The sequence below is a fragment of the Callorhinchus milii genome, unplaced genomic scaffold (genome assembly GCF_018977255.1).
Source record: "Callorhinchus milii isolate IMCB2004 unplaced genomic scaffold, IMCB_Cmil_1.0 Scaffold50, whole genome shotgun sequence".
In the NCBI taxonomy this organism is placed as follows: Eukaryota; Metazoa; Chordata; class Chondrichthyes; order Chimaeriformes; family Callorhinchidae; genus Callorhinchus; species Callorhinchus milii.
In genome coordinates this window covers 184777-199343 of record NW_024704791.1, presented here as the reverse complement: position 1 = coordinate 199343, position 14567 = coordinate 184777, and the positions used below count along the sequence as shown (strand labels likewise).

At 44.4% G+C, this 14567-nt stretch overlaps 1 protein-coding gene across 4 annotated transcripts in view; it reads right to left on the bottom strand.

Annotated features, from left to right (window-relative positions):
- LOC103175056 (liprin-beta-2) overlaps positions 1-14567 on the bottom strand; it is a 65149-nt gene that overhangs the window by 35987 nt on the left and 14595 nt on the right. For all 4 annotated transcript variants that reach the window (XM_007887799.2, XM_007887802.2, XM_007887798.2 and 1 more), the window contains exons 2-3: positions 13355-13467; positions 4900-5114 (exon numbers count right to left, since the gene is read on the bottom strand). In XM_007887799.2, the coding sequence (XP_007885990.2) occupies positions 4900-5114; positions 13355-13418 (279 nt within the window). In that variant the 5' untranslated portion in view covers positions 13419-13467. The remainder of the gene's footprint in view (positions 1-4899; positions 5115-13354; positions 13468-14567) is intronic.

The window sequence follows — 14567 nt, the reverse complement described above, 5'->3', positions numbered from 1 at the left end:
GAGAAGGTTTAACTGCTCCATAAACAGCGATGATAAAATAGCAGGAGACCAAACAGCAACTTGCATTTATATAGCACCCTTCACATGGGGAGCGCTTGACAGTGGTGGAGAAGGACACCGAGCCAGGGGGAAGGGGGGGTTGGGGCGGTGAAAAAAAGCATCATCAAAAAGGAAGGTCTTTAGGCAGGATTTGAAAGTGGGGAGGGAGGGGGCAAGGCGGGGGGATTGAGGTGATGGGGGTGATCAGGAAGGGGACAAGTTCTGAATGGCTGAAAATTTGTCGCAAGGTAAACCATATTCCCCAAGCGATAAGTTCTCACCGGTGAACGGATGGACCACAAAGACTGCACTCTGTTCCATTTCCCAGTCGCTTGACACAAGCGAGGACAGAGCCAGACTGAGCAGATAAGGGAAAGCTCGCGGAAAACAAAAAGTAATTTCAAAACTAATTAAATCTGCCACTCAATACGCTTTGCTCTAATACATTTACACGTTTGCCAACAGTAATAAATCCTTTCGGGTGGTTGGTTGGGTGGGGGCTAAAAAAAAACCCGAGACATTCGAGAGATTTGCCTGTGGAAATGACAAATCAGAAAAAGAACACCACAAATCAAACAATGATTCACTGCGTCACACAAAACCATAGCAACGCAAATTCGGACAGAGGGGGAGAAAAAAAGAGAAGCCTTTAGTTCCTCAACCACTTTTCCACCTCCTCCCCCTTCCCCCCCACCCCGGTCTACATCCGTTTATACAAAAAGAAAAAAAAATCTCCCTTCACTTCTGTAAATATCACTTTTTTACTTTTATTTAGCAAAGTAATCTGTGCAGATGCGGTTTTAGAAGCAAATAAGTAAAGGCCCATTCAATACAATGGGCTTCAGTATATTGGGACCCCCATTATAACACCGTCATTTGTGGTGGGGGTGGGTGGGTTGTAGACAATGGCTCCATCATTGAGCGAGACCCACCAGCCGGCTGGGACTGATGCTAAGCAATTTCGTGCTTTAAAAAGCATCACGTAAGCCAGTGTCTGAGTGTACCGAGTGCCAATCAAAGCAAATTCCTATTAAACACTCTTCCAAACAGTCAAGATTTCGATCACTTTGTCAGTTGTGGAGCACACTGGCACGTCTCGTTGTTGTGGTTTCGGTGCTGACTGGGTTAAAGCTTTAGTTCTTGGTTATTTCAGGCAATTTTCATGTTTCTCTGGTTAGTTCTGGTTCCCCCCCACCCCCCACCATCATTCCCAGTTTACATTAGCCAAGTTCAGTAGCAAGGCACAAACACTGTGTCAACCGTCTGTGCAGCATGAAGACAGCGTGTGGGGGAAAAATAAAAAAATTGAAGACTAATGAATTATACTCTGTGCATTTGACATAACAACAACTTGCATTTATACAGCTCCCTTCACGCAAGGTAGCAGGAGCGACTCGGAGCGCTTGACATAACACCTCATCACGTGGCAGAGACATCTTGAAGAGCATCTTTCGCTCGATTTACTTTTAATGGTTATAAAAATAAAAAAGAAAGAAAGAAAGAAAGAAAGAAAGAAGGAAAGAAAGAAAGAAAGAAAGAAAGACAGACTTGAACTGACGGCTTTCCATGTATTATGTGGGAAAGCAGAGTGCACGGCCCAGTCAGTATTTTTAGTGGTTTCAATTCCCTACTGACCCTTCGGATTGCTGGGCTAAATTTAGACACAACTCTCTTGAAATGAGAAATGAACCACACAGAAGGTTGCTCGCAACTGATCCAGCTGGTAAGTCAATCTGACATCCCTACAAGCCCTCACAACAACCCGAGCAAAGTCTCGGCACACGAGAATTAACAGGATTACCAATTCCAGCATGTCACCATCTCGCAAACTGCAAGCTCATTACAAGAAGACTGGGTTCGTCTGTACAGCGCTGTAAACTGGCTTTGCAGCAGCAAAGCAAGAACCCATAAAAAGTAAAGTAAGTGCCAGTTACCACATCTGTAAAAGTAACCAGAAATTGCACATTCTGTTAAAAACAAATCCTACTCTCCCCGAAAAAAAACCATGGTAAATAAAGTATGTGTGTGTGTGTGTGTGTGTGTGTGTGTGTGTATAGTGTGTGTGGTGGGGGGTGTGGGGGAGAGATAGCAAATAAAATAAATTAAAACATCTTTTAATCCACATTGTATATCAAAAAGATTTATTTACTCACGGATTTATGCATTTGTTGACAGAACGCATTCTTAATATTAAATGAGAAACTTCCGAGCAGTTTTCGTTGAAAAAAAAAGAATTATTATTATCAATCTGCGTGAAAGGCACTGTCAGTAACAGGCTCTTGTGACTGTACATCAAAGCCATTTAAAAACAGCTGGCATGGTATGAAGGCTGCTTAAGCAATAACAGCTGCCTGTGAAGCTCGCTCTATTGTACGTACACGTCAACTGAACTCAGACGAGAGTCTCTGTGGGTCAGAATTATCGAAAGCAAAATGCGGATAATTCAATTTAAATGGCGATCCTAATCTCCACTTGGACTTACCCTCACGAGAATTAAACAATCGATACTCCCTCTGTGTTCGGTCGGGACTAAACTCCAGCTTTTGTTGGAACTGGGGTGTTGGACAGGAAGTAATTTCAGTCCTGCATGAGTCTGACTGATTGCACTGACTCTATACTAGTTCCAACTATTTCCTCCCTCGGACTGAAAAAAATTGCACTGTATGAAAAGTCCCTCCTCGTCAAAGCCTTTGTGTTCCACCTGGATGTGCACGCGTTCCATTCAATACGTTTCAAGAGTTCGGGAAAGACAGCCAATTTTGTTCCGTTAAAACAAACTGGGAATTCTTCTAGTCTATGTCCGTATCCCTCAGTTGCATTTACACGTTCACTGAGAACGTTCAAGTTTGTCCTGTTAATGTGAAGGCACTATTGCCAGGAGGGTAGGACAGGCATATCTTCCTGGAGTCAAGAGCATGACTTCAAAGTAGAAGTAGATTTGCTGTTTCTGATTTTACGCGTTGGTGTAAAGCACTGGGTTACAGAGGGCTTTCGCCTCCCTGACCCGCCTTTGAATCCAGTGCCCCGGATGGACGGGGTGAATGGTCTGGGAGGCTGCCCTGCGAGAGGGGCGCCATATAAATGCAAGTTGACTTCTTTATCTCGTGCACTGCTGTCTCAAACTGGTCCCCTTTGCCAACCACACACAGACCTGCTTTGCTCTGAGACCACTTAGTTCACTGCACAAAACTGCTCGCATCGCAACAGTGCAACCGGCAGCTCCACAAGCTCACAGCCGCGATGGAACCAGACAAGTTGGACTGGTGACTGTGGGAGCCACATGCAGGTGGCGAAGGTACTTTGCAACAGGAAGCGATTACCCTGCATTGAACATTCAGCCTCACGTCTGATAATGGGTACAAAAATCAAGATGTTCCTGGCACCTGGTGCTCCCCTCACTGCTGCTCAGCAACAAGGCAGAGCAACCCCCACCCCCACAAACACCAAGTGCCCCCTCATTACCTGACCCACAACTCCATCCAATTAACACAAGACCTAGAGCCTGGATATGCTTTGTGAAACCACCACGTTGCCAGGAAACTAATGTAACAGAGCCAATGCTCATGTATATCTCAGATGTACCCATTAACAGCTATTAACACTGCACAAAAAACAGCAGGTGCATCTTCAGCCTCAACGTACGGTCTGAAAGAGGCAGCGAGTGAGTCACCACCAAGCACAAATATCAATTAATTAGCCATTTATCAGCTGAATGGTCTTTTTTTCTTTCCACGTTACATACAACATACCAATTGCAGTTAAACAAGGGAAGCGAGAGATTCACACACTGAGCTGAGGGACCAGAATTGGAAGGAAAGTTTGGTTCAATGTAAGGTCTTGTCGCTACTGTTATTGGATATGGGTCGGGAGGCAGGGACCGTATGTGTGTGAGTTGGTTGTCCATCAACGTTCTGTCAATGTTTACCATGTGGGGCAACGACACTACAATTTGTTGGGGCAATCTGCACCAGATTCAGTCAGTTTGTTTTTAAGACGGGTCAGGCCAGGTTGATAATAATAATCCTTGCATTTGATATAGCGCTTTTCACATCTTCTCGACGTCTCAAAGCGCTTCACAGAATAGACTGTAAAGTGAATTGACCATATATTTGGGGGCGAAATGCTGCAGCCAATTGCGCACAGCAGCGTCCCCACAAACAGTAGTGAAATGACCAATTTATTATTGTTTTTTTTGAGGGATTACTTTTAGGCGTGTGGAGTAAGGAAACTTGCCCAAGGGTTTACCCTGTTGGTCTGGCTTGAAGGAAAGACTAATAAACCAACTATTAATCGATTCATTTTACAGAGGCAGCTATTTTTTAATATGTCTCTCAAATGTATGTATGAAGAGGCCTGAAAAGAGACAAAATGAAAACAATCCTTGCATTTGATATCGCGCCTTTCACATCAGGATGACATCTCAAAGCGCCGCACAGGAGCTGTGGCTGTGCATTTTGCAGCCGAACGAGAACAAGTTTAGTTCAGTATAAACAAACAGTGCTGTTCAAAATGACGTCCGATGTGGTTTTAGGAAACCCCCCACATTTAGGGCAGAAACCATTGGGCTGCTGATAATTTACGATCCTTAAATTAACAGTAATTTTTGGCACCTTAAACTGTGCGCTGGAGGCGATTCACACACTAAGCTTGTTAACTCAGTCAAAGTGGAACAGGGTGCAAGTCCTGGGAAGTGTTTTGAATATGCCAAATCTATCTCCCTATGAATAAAGGCTGTCCTTCAGTCACCTCCTGCTATTATGTGGGGGCTTGTGTGGACCTGACCCACCTGCACTACACTGAGCAACGTGGGAAAAGACTCAGCCCGAACATGTGCCTTAACAATTCTCCACATCTACTCACAGAGAAGTGATCCAGCCATTCGATGATGGCTTGTGCTGAAGCCGTGGGGATCTGGTTCCGTATCTCCTCAACCTCCTCTTCACTGTTCATCAGCTCCAACCCCACCCTCAGCTCTTCCACCAGCTGCAGGATCTGCAGGGACCTCAAATAGGGTGGGGCCACGGGGGAGCCAATCTCAAATAGACCATTGGAGTAGTCAGCCGCAGCCTTGGAGCCTGCAGAAGGAGGAGAGAAGAGAGAAAAAGAGAGACAGCGAAAATGAAAATCATTTTGTTTCTGAAACGTGCTCCAATCACCAAACTACTCCCTTCCCAGACACCGAACCTCAAAAACAAACAAAATAACCCCACGAGGAGTACGTAACAGAATTTGAATCACAAATCAGTTCCCACGAGACACGGTCATTTCCCAGGTGTAAGGTCCATCGTCACCAGGCACCAGAATCACTTCACTTTTGCGCTAAAGTAAAAACAAACAGCATTGTAAACCCTCCTGTCCCACTGCCTCTGTACCATGACCTTCATCACAGCTGATGGGGTGGAGGAGTGGGGGAATTTCACTCACCGTATCCCCCACAGAATGCCGATAAGTTCTTCTTTTGTTGGGGCGACGTACATTAAACTAGCAGCCTGTGCACTCCGCCCTGCTACACTGTGAAAGGTCTGATACTACCAGTTTCCCACAGTGTCACAGTTTGCGGTTGGATGTGGGACTCAGCAAGCCTTGATCAATCCAACTAGGTGTGCACGCCAGTTGGCTCACGCACCCGAGACGTCACTTCACCAGCACACAGGAATGCAGCCAGGCCAGTTCACGATGTGTTTCCTTCCCTTCTCACAACTCCAGACTTCTAAATCAGCAATGTTTAATTCAGATTTGTTTTTTTGGTTGGATCGGGTGGGTGGGTGAGTGGATGGTGGGTGGGGGGAAGAAGGAGGAGAAGAAAGAGGAGGGAGGGAAAAGAAAAGAACGAACAGCACACAATGGTATAATTAAAGAGGCGTTGACACCACAAAGTTTGTTGGGTAAACTGATCAGTTTACTAAACGTGGAACATGACAAAGTGATTCATGAGGTTTCTGAGTTTCTTGACATCTGAAAGCCACAATACACAACTCTTCCATTCTCCTTCACAAATCAAAATATTTATTGACCTCTTCTTCCAATAACCCATCTCCTCCTCCCCATTCACACATGGTTTACACAACTCACACAATTTCTCCCACCCCCCCAATCTCTTACTATTTATTTATCTTAGTGTACAATATTCTCTGAATAAAAGAAATGGATCATTTTTAATGTGAAGGCATGTCACAGAGATGTATTCACTAACATACCGATGTAATCTTAAGACGGCAATTGTATAATATTAATAATCCTTGCCACTCATGTAGAGCCTATCACATCGTCCAGATTTCTCAAAGCGCTTGACAGGATATACTGTAAAGTGTGACCGTGTGCATTTTATGGGCACTCAGACATTAAACCCAAGGTCTCATCTGTGATTGTTCAGGTGGCTGTTAAATATCCCACGTTGGTATTCAAAAAGAGAAGTGAGTTTCCCCTGGTGTCTGGCCAACAATATTCCAGCTACACTTAGACAATCACTTTATAGCTGTTGGTGGGACATTACTATGGCCAAACTGGCTGCCACATTCACCTACAAACTACAGAACTTTGATTTATGAAATTTGAAATTCGAATTCAAGATCCTCATCCTCACCTACAAGGCCATTCCCGGCCTCGCTCCCTCCTACCTCTCTGACCTACTATCCCCCTATCTACCTGCCCGTACCCTCCGTTCCTCTGGCTCCGGTCTGCTCCACGTCCCCCGCCCCAACCGCCCTACCATCGGTGGCCGGGCCTTCAGCCTCTCAGCCCCGAGGCTCTGGAACTCCATCCTCCAGTGCCTTCGCCGCTTCCTCCCTTTCCTCCTTCAAGGCCGGTCTCAAGACCTTTCTCTTTGACCGTGCCTTCAGCTCCCCTCTCGACTCTCTACCCCCTCCTCGCTCCCTCCCTTCCCTCTCCTCACCCTGACCATTTCCGCCCAATGCTCGGGTCCTGACCCAACTGTACAGCGCCTTGGGACGTCCTCCCGACGTGAAAGGCGCTCAATAAATGGAATCTTGTTGTTGTTGTGTTGTTGTGTCTGAAACTGCTGAGAATCCATTGACATTCACAGCGTAACCCATTCTAACATTGGTTGAGGTTTCTCAGTAACTTGCTTTCCATCAGGTGTTAAAGTCCACTTCAAAAAGACATATCGTTGGGTTAATAAAACACTTCATGAATACTGACCCGATTGGACTATTGCACTGCACTTCCATTACCCACTGCTGCAAATTGAAATTATAATAATAATCCTTGTATTTGATGTAGTGCCTTATCACGTCTTCGAGACGTCTCAAAGAACCATCTTCATAGCTCTACACAGCCGACCATCAATTCTGTTGCCCTGGTGATGCGATCGAGATAGGGACAAAGGGACCGCTTTCAGTAGGCAATAAAGAAAAAGTATTTTTAATATTGGTTTTTTTTAAAAAAAGAAAAGAATAAAACCACAAATAGACACATCTCCATTTAAAAGAATTTACATTTTAGAATCGCTCATCTCTCTCTCTCTCTCTAAGATGACTTTATTAAATGTGAATCTGCTAGAGTTAGTTTTACCTTCAGAAGCCTTTGAAATCCCAACGAGTTGATTTCAGACTTGATCGGACAGTGTCGTGAGACGACACCACTTACAGAGCAAAGCCACTGTGCGGCGCTCTTGAGCACTGAAGCACAAAACATCTGTGAGCCCTTAATTGGATCACTAAAATATTCATCTAACGTAGTTTTTAAATCCAACCCCCAAGTCTTCAAAAGAGACGAGAGGCACACAATACTCTTTGGACAGTATTCTAAGTGCATCAACATTGAATCATTAGCCTTGTGCTGCAGTTGAGGCACTGGAACTCCTGACCTTTGCGATCAGAGCCTCGAAGCTACGATTCAAAATAATCTTCGCAAAAACAGGTTCTCAGGACTGAATTATTTTCCACTTATTCACTAGTTTTAAACATTTCCTGCCTGAGCTTCTTAAGGTTCTGCTGGAAAAAATGGAAAATATAGGATTCCGATTAACGTTTCTGAAATTATTTCCAATAGCCATCGCTGGGTGTGGTCCTGTGTTCATTATGGTGAGAGATGTTAGCGAAAGGAAAACTGCAACTCTCTGTTGGTTCAGCCATCCTGTGGCAACTTCCAGTAATCCCAGATCAGAATGGACCGCACAGTAATGCTATTGTCCCAAAGGTCAACACTCACAAGATTGGAAAGCCCTCAATCCGGTTGTGAGGGATATTGTTGCCACTCAACCAGAGGGCTAAAGGTAACATGACTGTAGCTCTGCAATTCCAACCGAATCCAAGCCACGTCAATACTGTCCACCCCACAACCACATCCCAAAGCACTGCCTGCAGTCAACACATCCCTATTTTAGATAATCCTTCTATTTCAGTTGACTGGTTGATTCCCCCCTCCCTCCCTCCCTCCCTGCCAGCCTTTCCGGCCCCACATCAATCAATGTTATACAACACTTTCACACATGCTAAGAGGCATTAGTGGAATGCACCAACATTCAACACCCTCCAGACATGACCCAACCGAAAGGCATTTTTACAATGCTTGGGCACAGCTAAGGTTACAGGATTTATGAATGTGATATGAACACATATCTCGGGAATGTTTACTTATTTCTAAGATCCATAAGGTGCAATGATGGCAAAGACCAGAATCCCAAACCTTGCCACGTCAGTCTCTGGATCAAGATTCAATGCTATTCCATTGAATCCTTAAATCCAGTTGTATTGTACACCAGTAACCAAGAATTACCCCACAGAGTTGCCAGGAAGGGTGGTTGAGGCCAGGACACTGGGACTCAACAGCTCAGTGCTGTGATGGGGGTGGTGGTGGGGGTGGGAGGGACAGTAGGGTGGGTGTTCTGGAAGGATGAGATCAGATGGACAAAAAGGCCTTCTTCATCCAAACTAATCTTGTGGTCTTATCATCCCATCGGGATGCCCGTTTGGGGCACAAATCCTAACCTGTGCATCTTAATGGATCTCCTATTACATCAATGAGATGTCTGTGCAGAGATGCTCATAAGTTCCTGAAGCTCCTAGATTAGTTTACTGTAGTCAACCTATGCTGCACCCAACGTCTTGTATTTCTATGAACGCAGCAAATCTTTCTCATGAGCCGTTGAGTATGACTTTGGCAACACGTAGTTTAGTTTCCCCTCCTGTCGCTGAAAGGCCAGCTGAGCTACAATCCCATTGTGTTGGCTACTCTCTCACATCTCGCCCCAACCGGGCGCTCTACATGTGCGAGCCTAGAGCAGCAGCTAATCAATGAGAGGGGCTTCCACAGCTGACGTCCAAACACACGCACTTCAAAAAGCAGACCTGCCCACGCAAACATCAAAGAAGCAAGATCAGTGCACTGGAAAATATTTCCAATATGAAGTACCTACTTCTGAAGGTGCCCTGCAGTTTAGACAGAAAAAGAAAGGTGAATTTCAAGAGCTCCAGCAGGCAACCTTACTGGAACACGTGCACTTTGAACACATCTGCGCGTGTGGGGGTGTGGTGGGGTGGCGCGGGTGAGGTTGGGGGGTGGGAAAGTGGGAGTGTTATCAAAGCACAGTCTGCCATACAGGGCAGTGTGTCAAGAGCAAGACGTCAATAAGATGGGTTTGTTATCTTCCCCCACACCCCATTTTTAAGTTGTCCATCCCCAGTATGAAGGTCACTTGCAACAAATGCGTGGCTGATACATTGCCCCAGCGGGTCCCGATAACAATTTAGTGGAGTTCAATGGCTCAGATCTATAAAAAACACAAGTTGGGCTTCCCACCCTTGAGGGATTGAAAGTGCCAGTAATATTCATCCCAGCGACTTAAGACATCCTCCCGACGTGAAAGGAGCTTCATAAACACAATATGTTGTTGACTGGAAAAATGTACAAAGCAACGGAGAGATGTACTGGACCAGATGAGGCCACTGGAGTCCATTTGGCTGGTACCAAAGATTGCCTCTGCAAAGAACTGCACTACACTAATACAAACATCATGATTTCCTAATAAACTCATTGACATTTCAACAGCGGTTTGTCAAGATCTCTGGTGACATATAGATGGATAATTATACACAGAATATACACAGACCAGGGGCTTGGCTGGAAAGATGTCACATTTTAAATTGCTTGTTAATGTCATTCAGACCAAGATATCAGCCTTGACGCTGCAGATCAATTAGTCTGACATCTATAATGGGGAAAGGTGTCCAAGAAAATCTGCAATAAAATATCAATGCCCATCTTAAAAAGAACAGAAGCCAAGAGGAGTTAAGTCAACATTGATTCAACAATCAATAGGCATGTCTTACAAAGCTACCTGGAGTTTCTTTTGAAGTAGCAATAGGGAAGTGAGTGGCGGGTCACAGTGGCTAGAATTTAATTGCATTTCACAAGCCATTTGAGGTAGTTGAATATGCGACCGAGTCTAAGAGTAAATGGCAGTACAGTAAGCGGGCTAACTCCATGGCTGTTTGTGGGCACTGATGTATACAAATTGGCTGCTGTGTTCACCCATAAAATATACACACCGCCACACCACTTTACAGTATATACAGTGAAACCCTACTTGAAGGACAGAGCTGTCAAACGTGCGTAAGGGAGATAGAATTCTGCAAGGTTCTGAATAGAAATGATGTGCACACAATGAAGTGGTCTTCACCAGCTGGGTGTCATTCACAAAAACATTTCCAGTTAAAGTGAAGCTTCTGCCAACAAAGCTCATCAACGACAATGTTGCATCTCAAGGGCATTTAAGTAAAAACAACAAGAAAGAAATTGCTCTAACCTTACACCTAAAATTGGTGAGGAGGCCACTTTCAAATTATACTGAGCTGGATTGATCGACATACACAAGACATTTTAAAAGATTTCTGCTCCAATTAGAAGCACACGGAACTGCGCTGTGCGATAGAACTTAGAAAAATAAACTTAGCACTCCCTCCCTCCCAACCTCCCACCCCCCCAGGAGTCACATCAAAACATATTCGTTGGAACAGGGCCAATAAACACTAGCCTGGGAGTTGGGTTTGCTGTTGATGGTCCTGGTTGAAAAGAATCCAGAAATGTAAAATTACACCAGAAGCTGTGGGAAAATGCAAATAATGCAATGGAGGCTTATTTTTAAACACCGTGCCTTGTCCTCCCAACATTGACGGGTGTCTTGGGGACGGACAACCAAACAGGGAGGACTTTGGCTCGAAACTGGCTTAATTCATCAAATTTGTTTCCACTTCCTTTTTACTCCAATTTCTTATTTCTCTACGAAGAGAGAGCCTTGCTGTTGTCCATTGGGGCATTTGCTCATCAAGCCAATTGGCTTGGCTTTCTAATAAACCCTTCATTGTTATTGAGAACAATGGCGCACACTCTGGTCCAATCCCAGTATGATTTGTGTAATAGAATTAAAGGGCACAATTTTAAGCAACTTGCCCTTCCGAAATAGATTTTCTGTTAAAAATAAAAAGGAATTGCAGTTACACTGGTATATTACCATCTTACTCTAATTGTCGATCTGCGATAATATCACTCTGATAAGAGACGGCTAAAGGAATCACTTGTGTTTGTGAACATGGGTCCTCCAGTGATTGCTGCACTCTGACCCTGTTGGGGGTGAATGTGCACCAAAGTTGCGCTGGTCCTTTTGTAACCCAGGTGAGCTATGGACCCACATTATACTGGAAGCACTGTACATTTTCACTTCCTGCCCAGATGCGCAGCACGATTATAAGGATTATTATTATTATTATTAGTTTATTTGGCTCTGAGTGCTCAAACATCAGCTCATAACATGTTACTAAAACCTCTGCATTCAGTCCTGTAATTACTGACGTCCACTCACCCTACTCCGATTATGCCCGTACAGTAAATCTTTTATGTCTGAAGCAATTTTTAATTGGAAGAGTGCTGCACGCAGATAAGCTCATTTCAACTGAGAGCCCCAGAAGCTGATCCAGATAGGACACATTTCTGCAAGTATTTGTCCACCACGTTACACACACACACAAACTTCACGTTCAACTTAATCTGAAACAGGCAGCAATTTCCGGTCAAGAGCATTCCGAGCTCATAAAGGTGAAACTAAACGCAAGTCATTTCACGCAGATGTACTGGTGTAAAGCATTCAGTGCCTTTGTTCTTTGCTGAAGACAACATTCGCTGGAAATGATATTGGGCAGTGAGTGATGGAAACAGCTCACGTGGACATGTCACAGCTCCACACAGAAAAACAGAACAAAACAAAACAGCAAGGAAGTCACATTCAAGTTGTATAAGCCACGGGTTAGGTGGCATTTGAAGTACTGTGTTCGAAAAGAGATCAAAGCCATAAAATATGACCCAGGCTAGAATCACGAGAGAGGGAGGGGGAAGAGGTTATGTATATTAAAAAAATCCTTGCATTTGATACAATGCATTTCACGCCAGGAGGACGCCACAAGGCACTTCACAGGATTAAATGTAAAGTATAGCGCTTTACATTGTGTACTTTGTAGGTGAACAAGGCAACCAATTTGTGCACAGCAGCATCCCACAAACAGCTATGAATCACCAATAATTATTTGGGGGAAACTGGGGTAAAATACTACCACAGGATCTTTAACATCTAGTTGAACAGGTAAGCGGTGAAGGGTGGGGGGGATGGGGGGGAAAAGACAGCAGGGTGGGTGTTTGGTAAGATTGAGTTCAAATAGGCTGAAGGACTTCTTCATCCGAACCACGTCTGTGATCATGCGTCCAAGCTCAGAGCCATTTTCCACTCTTTGCTGTTTGTGTCGAGTGGAGGAATAAAGCTCGGTTTTATTCGATTTGCTGAATGGATTTGTTACACTGGAATTCCGATCAGAAGCTTATCTTTCCAACAGTGGAAACGCTGACTCAGTGACAGGGTTTTATGGGCTGTGTTGGCCAAAACAGTGGAGAACCAGTAAATCGTTTCATCACCCCATCTCCTTGCGCTCGCTAATTAACACACGTCCGAAAATCAGTCTACACCCCGGGTAATTCCACTGGTGATTTCTGTTTATCTTGTCCTTCAGAAATCTCCAGGAGCAACATATCTGTTTTAATGCAGATCCTGGGAAAAACACAGGAAAAGGAGGAGGCCATTCAGCCTCCTAACCCACATCAGTTCCAATATATGATTGCATTTTATCCTTGAAAATTAAAGTGTATCCGTTGTAACCCATTACCCAAATCAAGAATGATGTTATTTTCAAGACTTGCAGCCAACAATTTACAGTTAAGGGTTTGTTTCCTGAGCAGATCTGAGGATTAACAAAGTAACAACATTAGGCACAGGTTTTGGCTTAGGGTAAGAGGCCACTGAAAGGATATTTACCTGCTATAATATCATCCATTTGCTCCAAAGCGGCTTCAAGCATGTGACTGGCATCTGAAGCCATGTTGGACAATATCCAGGTCCACCTCAATTAGCCCAAGACTTATTTTCCGCTGTAAAAATGAACAAGACAAAACCACAGCCATGAATTATTTAATAACCAGAAGTCACAAATGTTTCGGCAGCAGACAATTTTACAGGACGTTACTTCAGGGGTAAAGTGGAGCATTGGATTCAGAATCCCTTGTACACGAGAGGAGAACTTTTACACCCCAGGTAAATCCACTTCTCTTTGGCAGGAAAAATGTGCCATTAAATATTTACGCTGCCACCAGCGGCAACAACAGCCCAAACAGTTCATGCTTCGCTCGATCGCACAAAAAACCTGGAGCAGAAATAAAAGGAATTCATGTCCCACCAAACGGCTGAAATTATAATACAAAGTTTGGCTCATTTTCCTCAGCGATTCAGCTGCTCTGGGGAATGAGCGAATGTTCACAGTTTCTTCAGATGCATTTGTTGAGGTTCGACACTTTATGGTCTGTGACACGCAGCACAGTAACCAGGTACACACTTTTGTACATCACCTCCGTGTCCCTGAACGTGTGTGCATGTGAGTGCACGGGAGCGAGAGAGAAAGAGAACACGAGAGAGAGAGCGGACAAGAATGAGAGAGGAAGACAGAGAGACAGAAGGTGAGAGAGTGAACCCGAGAGAAAACACAAGGGAGAGAGAGGGAGAAAGAATCTCTCCAAAGCATTCTATTAATAATTAATACAGTTCAGTTGACAGAATAAGTTAATTTTTCTAATCTGGTTGTTTTCAACGAGAGAAAGAGACACACACACAGAACAAGAGAGGGAGAGAGACAGAGACACACACAAAAAGTACACGAGAGGGAGAGAGAGATACACAGAACACGCAAGACTTTTTCAACGCTACTCACAGTATTCAACAGCAAAAAAAAACGTATTCCTTACACGTGTTTGAGCCTAGGCTGATGAGACCATTCATTAAGGATTACCTCCGAATTTTGCAGCAGCAGTTGTTAAAGCAGGATATTTATTTTACATTGCAACATTTAACTGGTTTCAGATGTGGAGCTCACCGTGTGGGCTCCAGTGAAAACAAGCAGAGGCCGGGCCTTGGCGTAGCTAGAATCACAAACTCCGGCCACTCTGGTTTCTGCCCAAAGGAACATTTCTCAGAACCC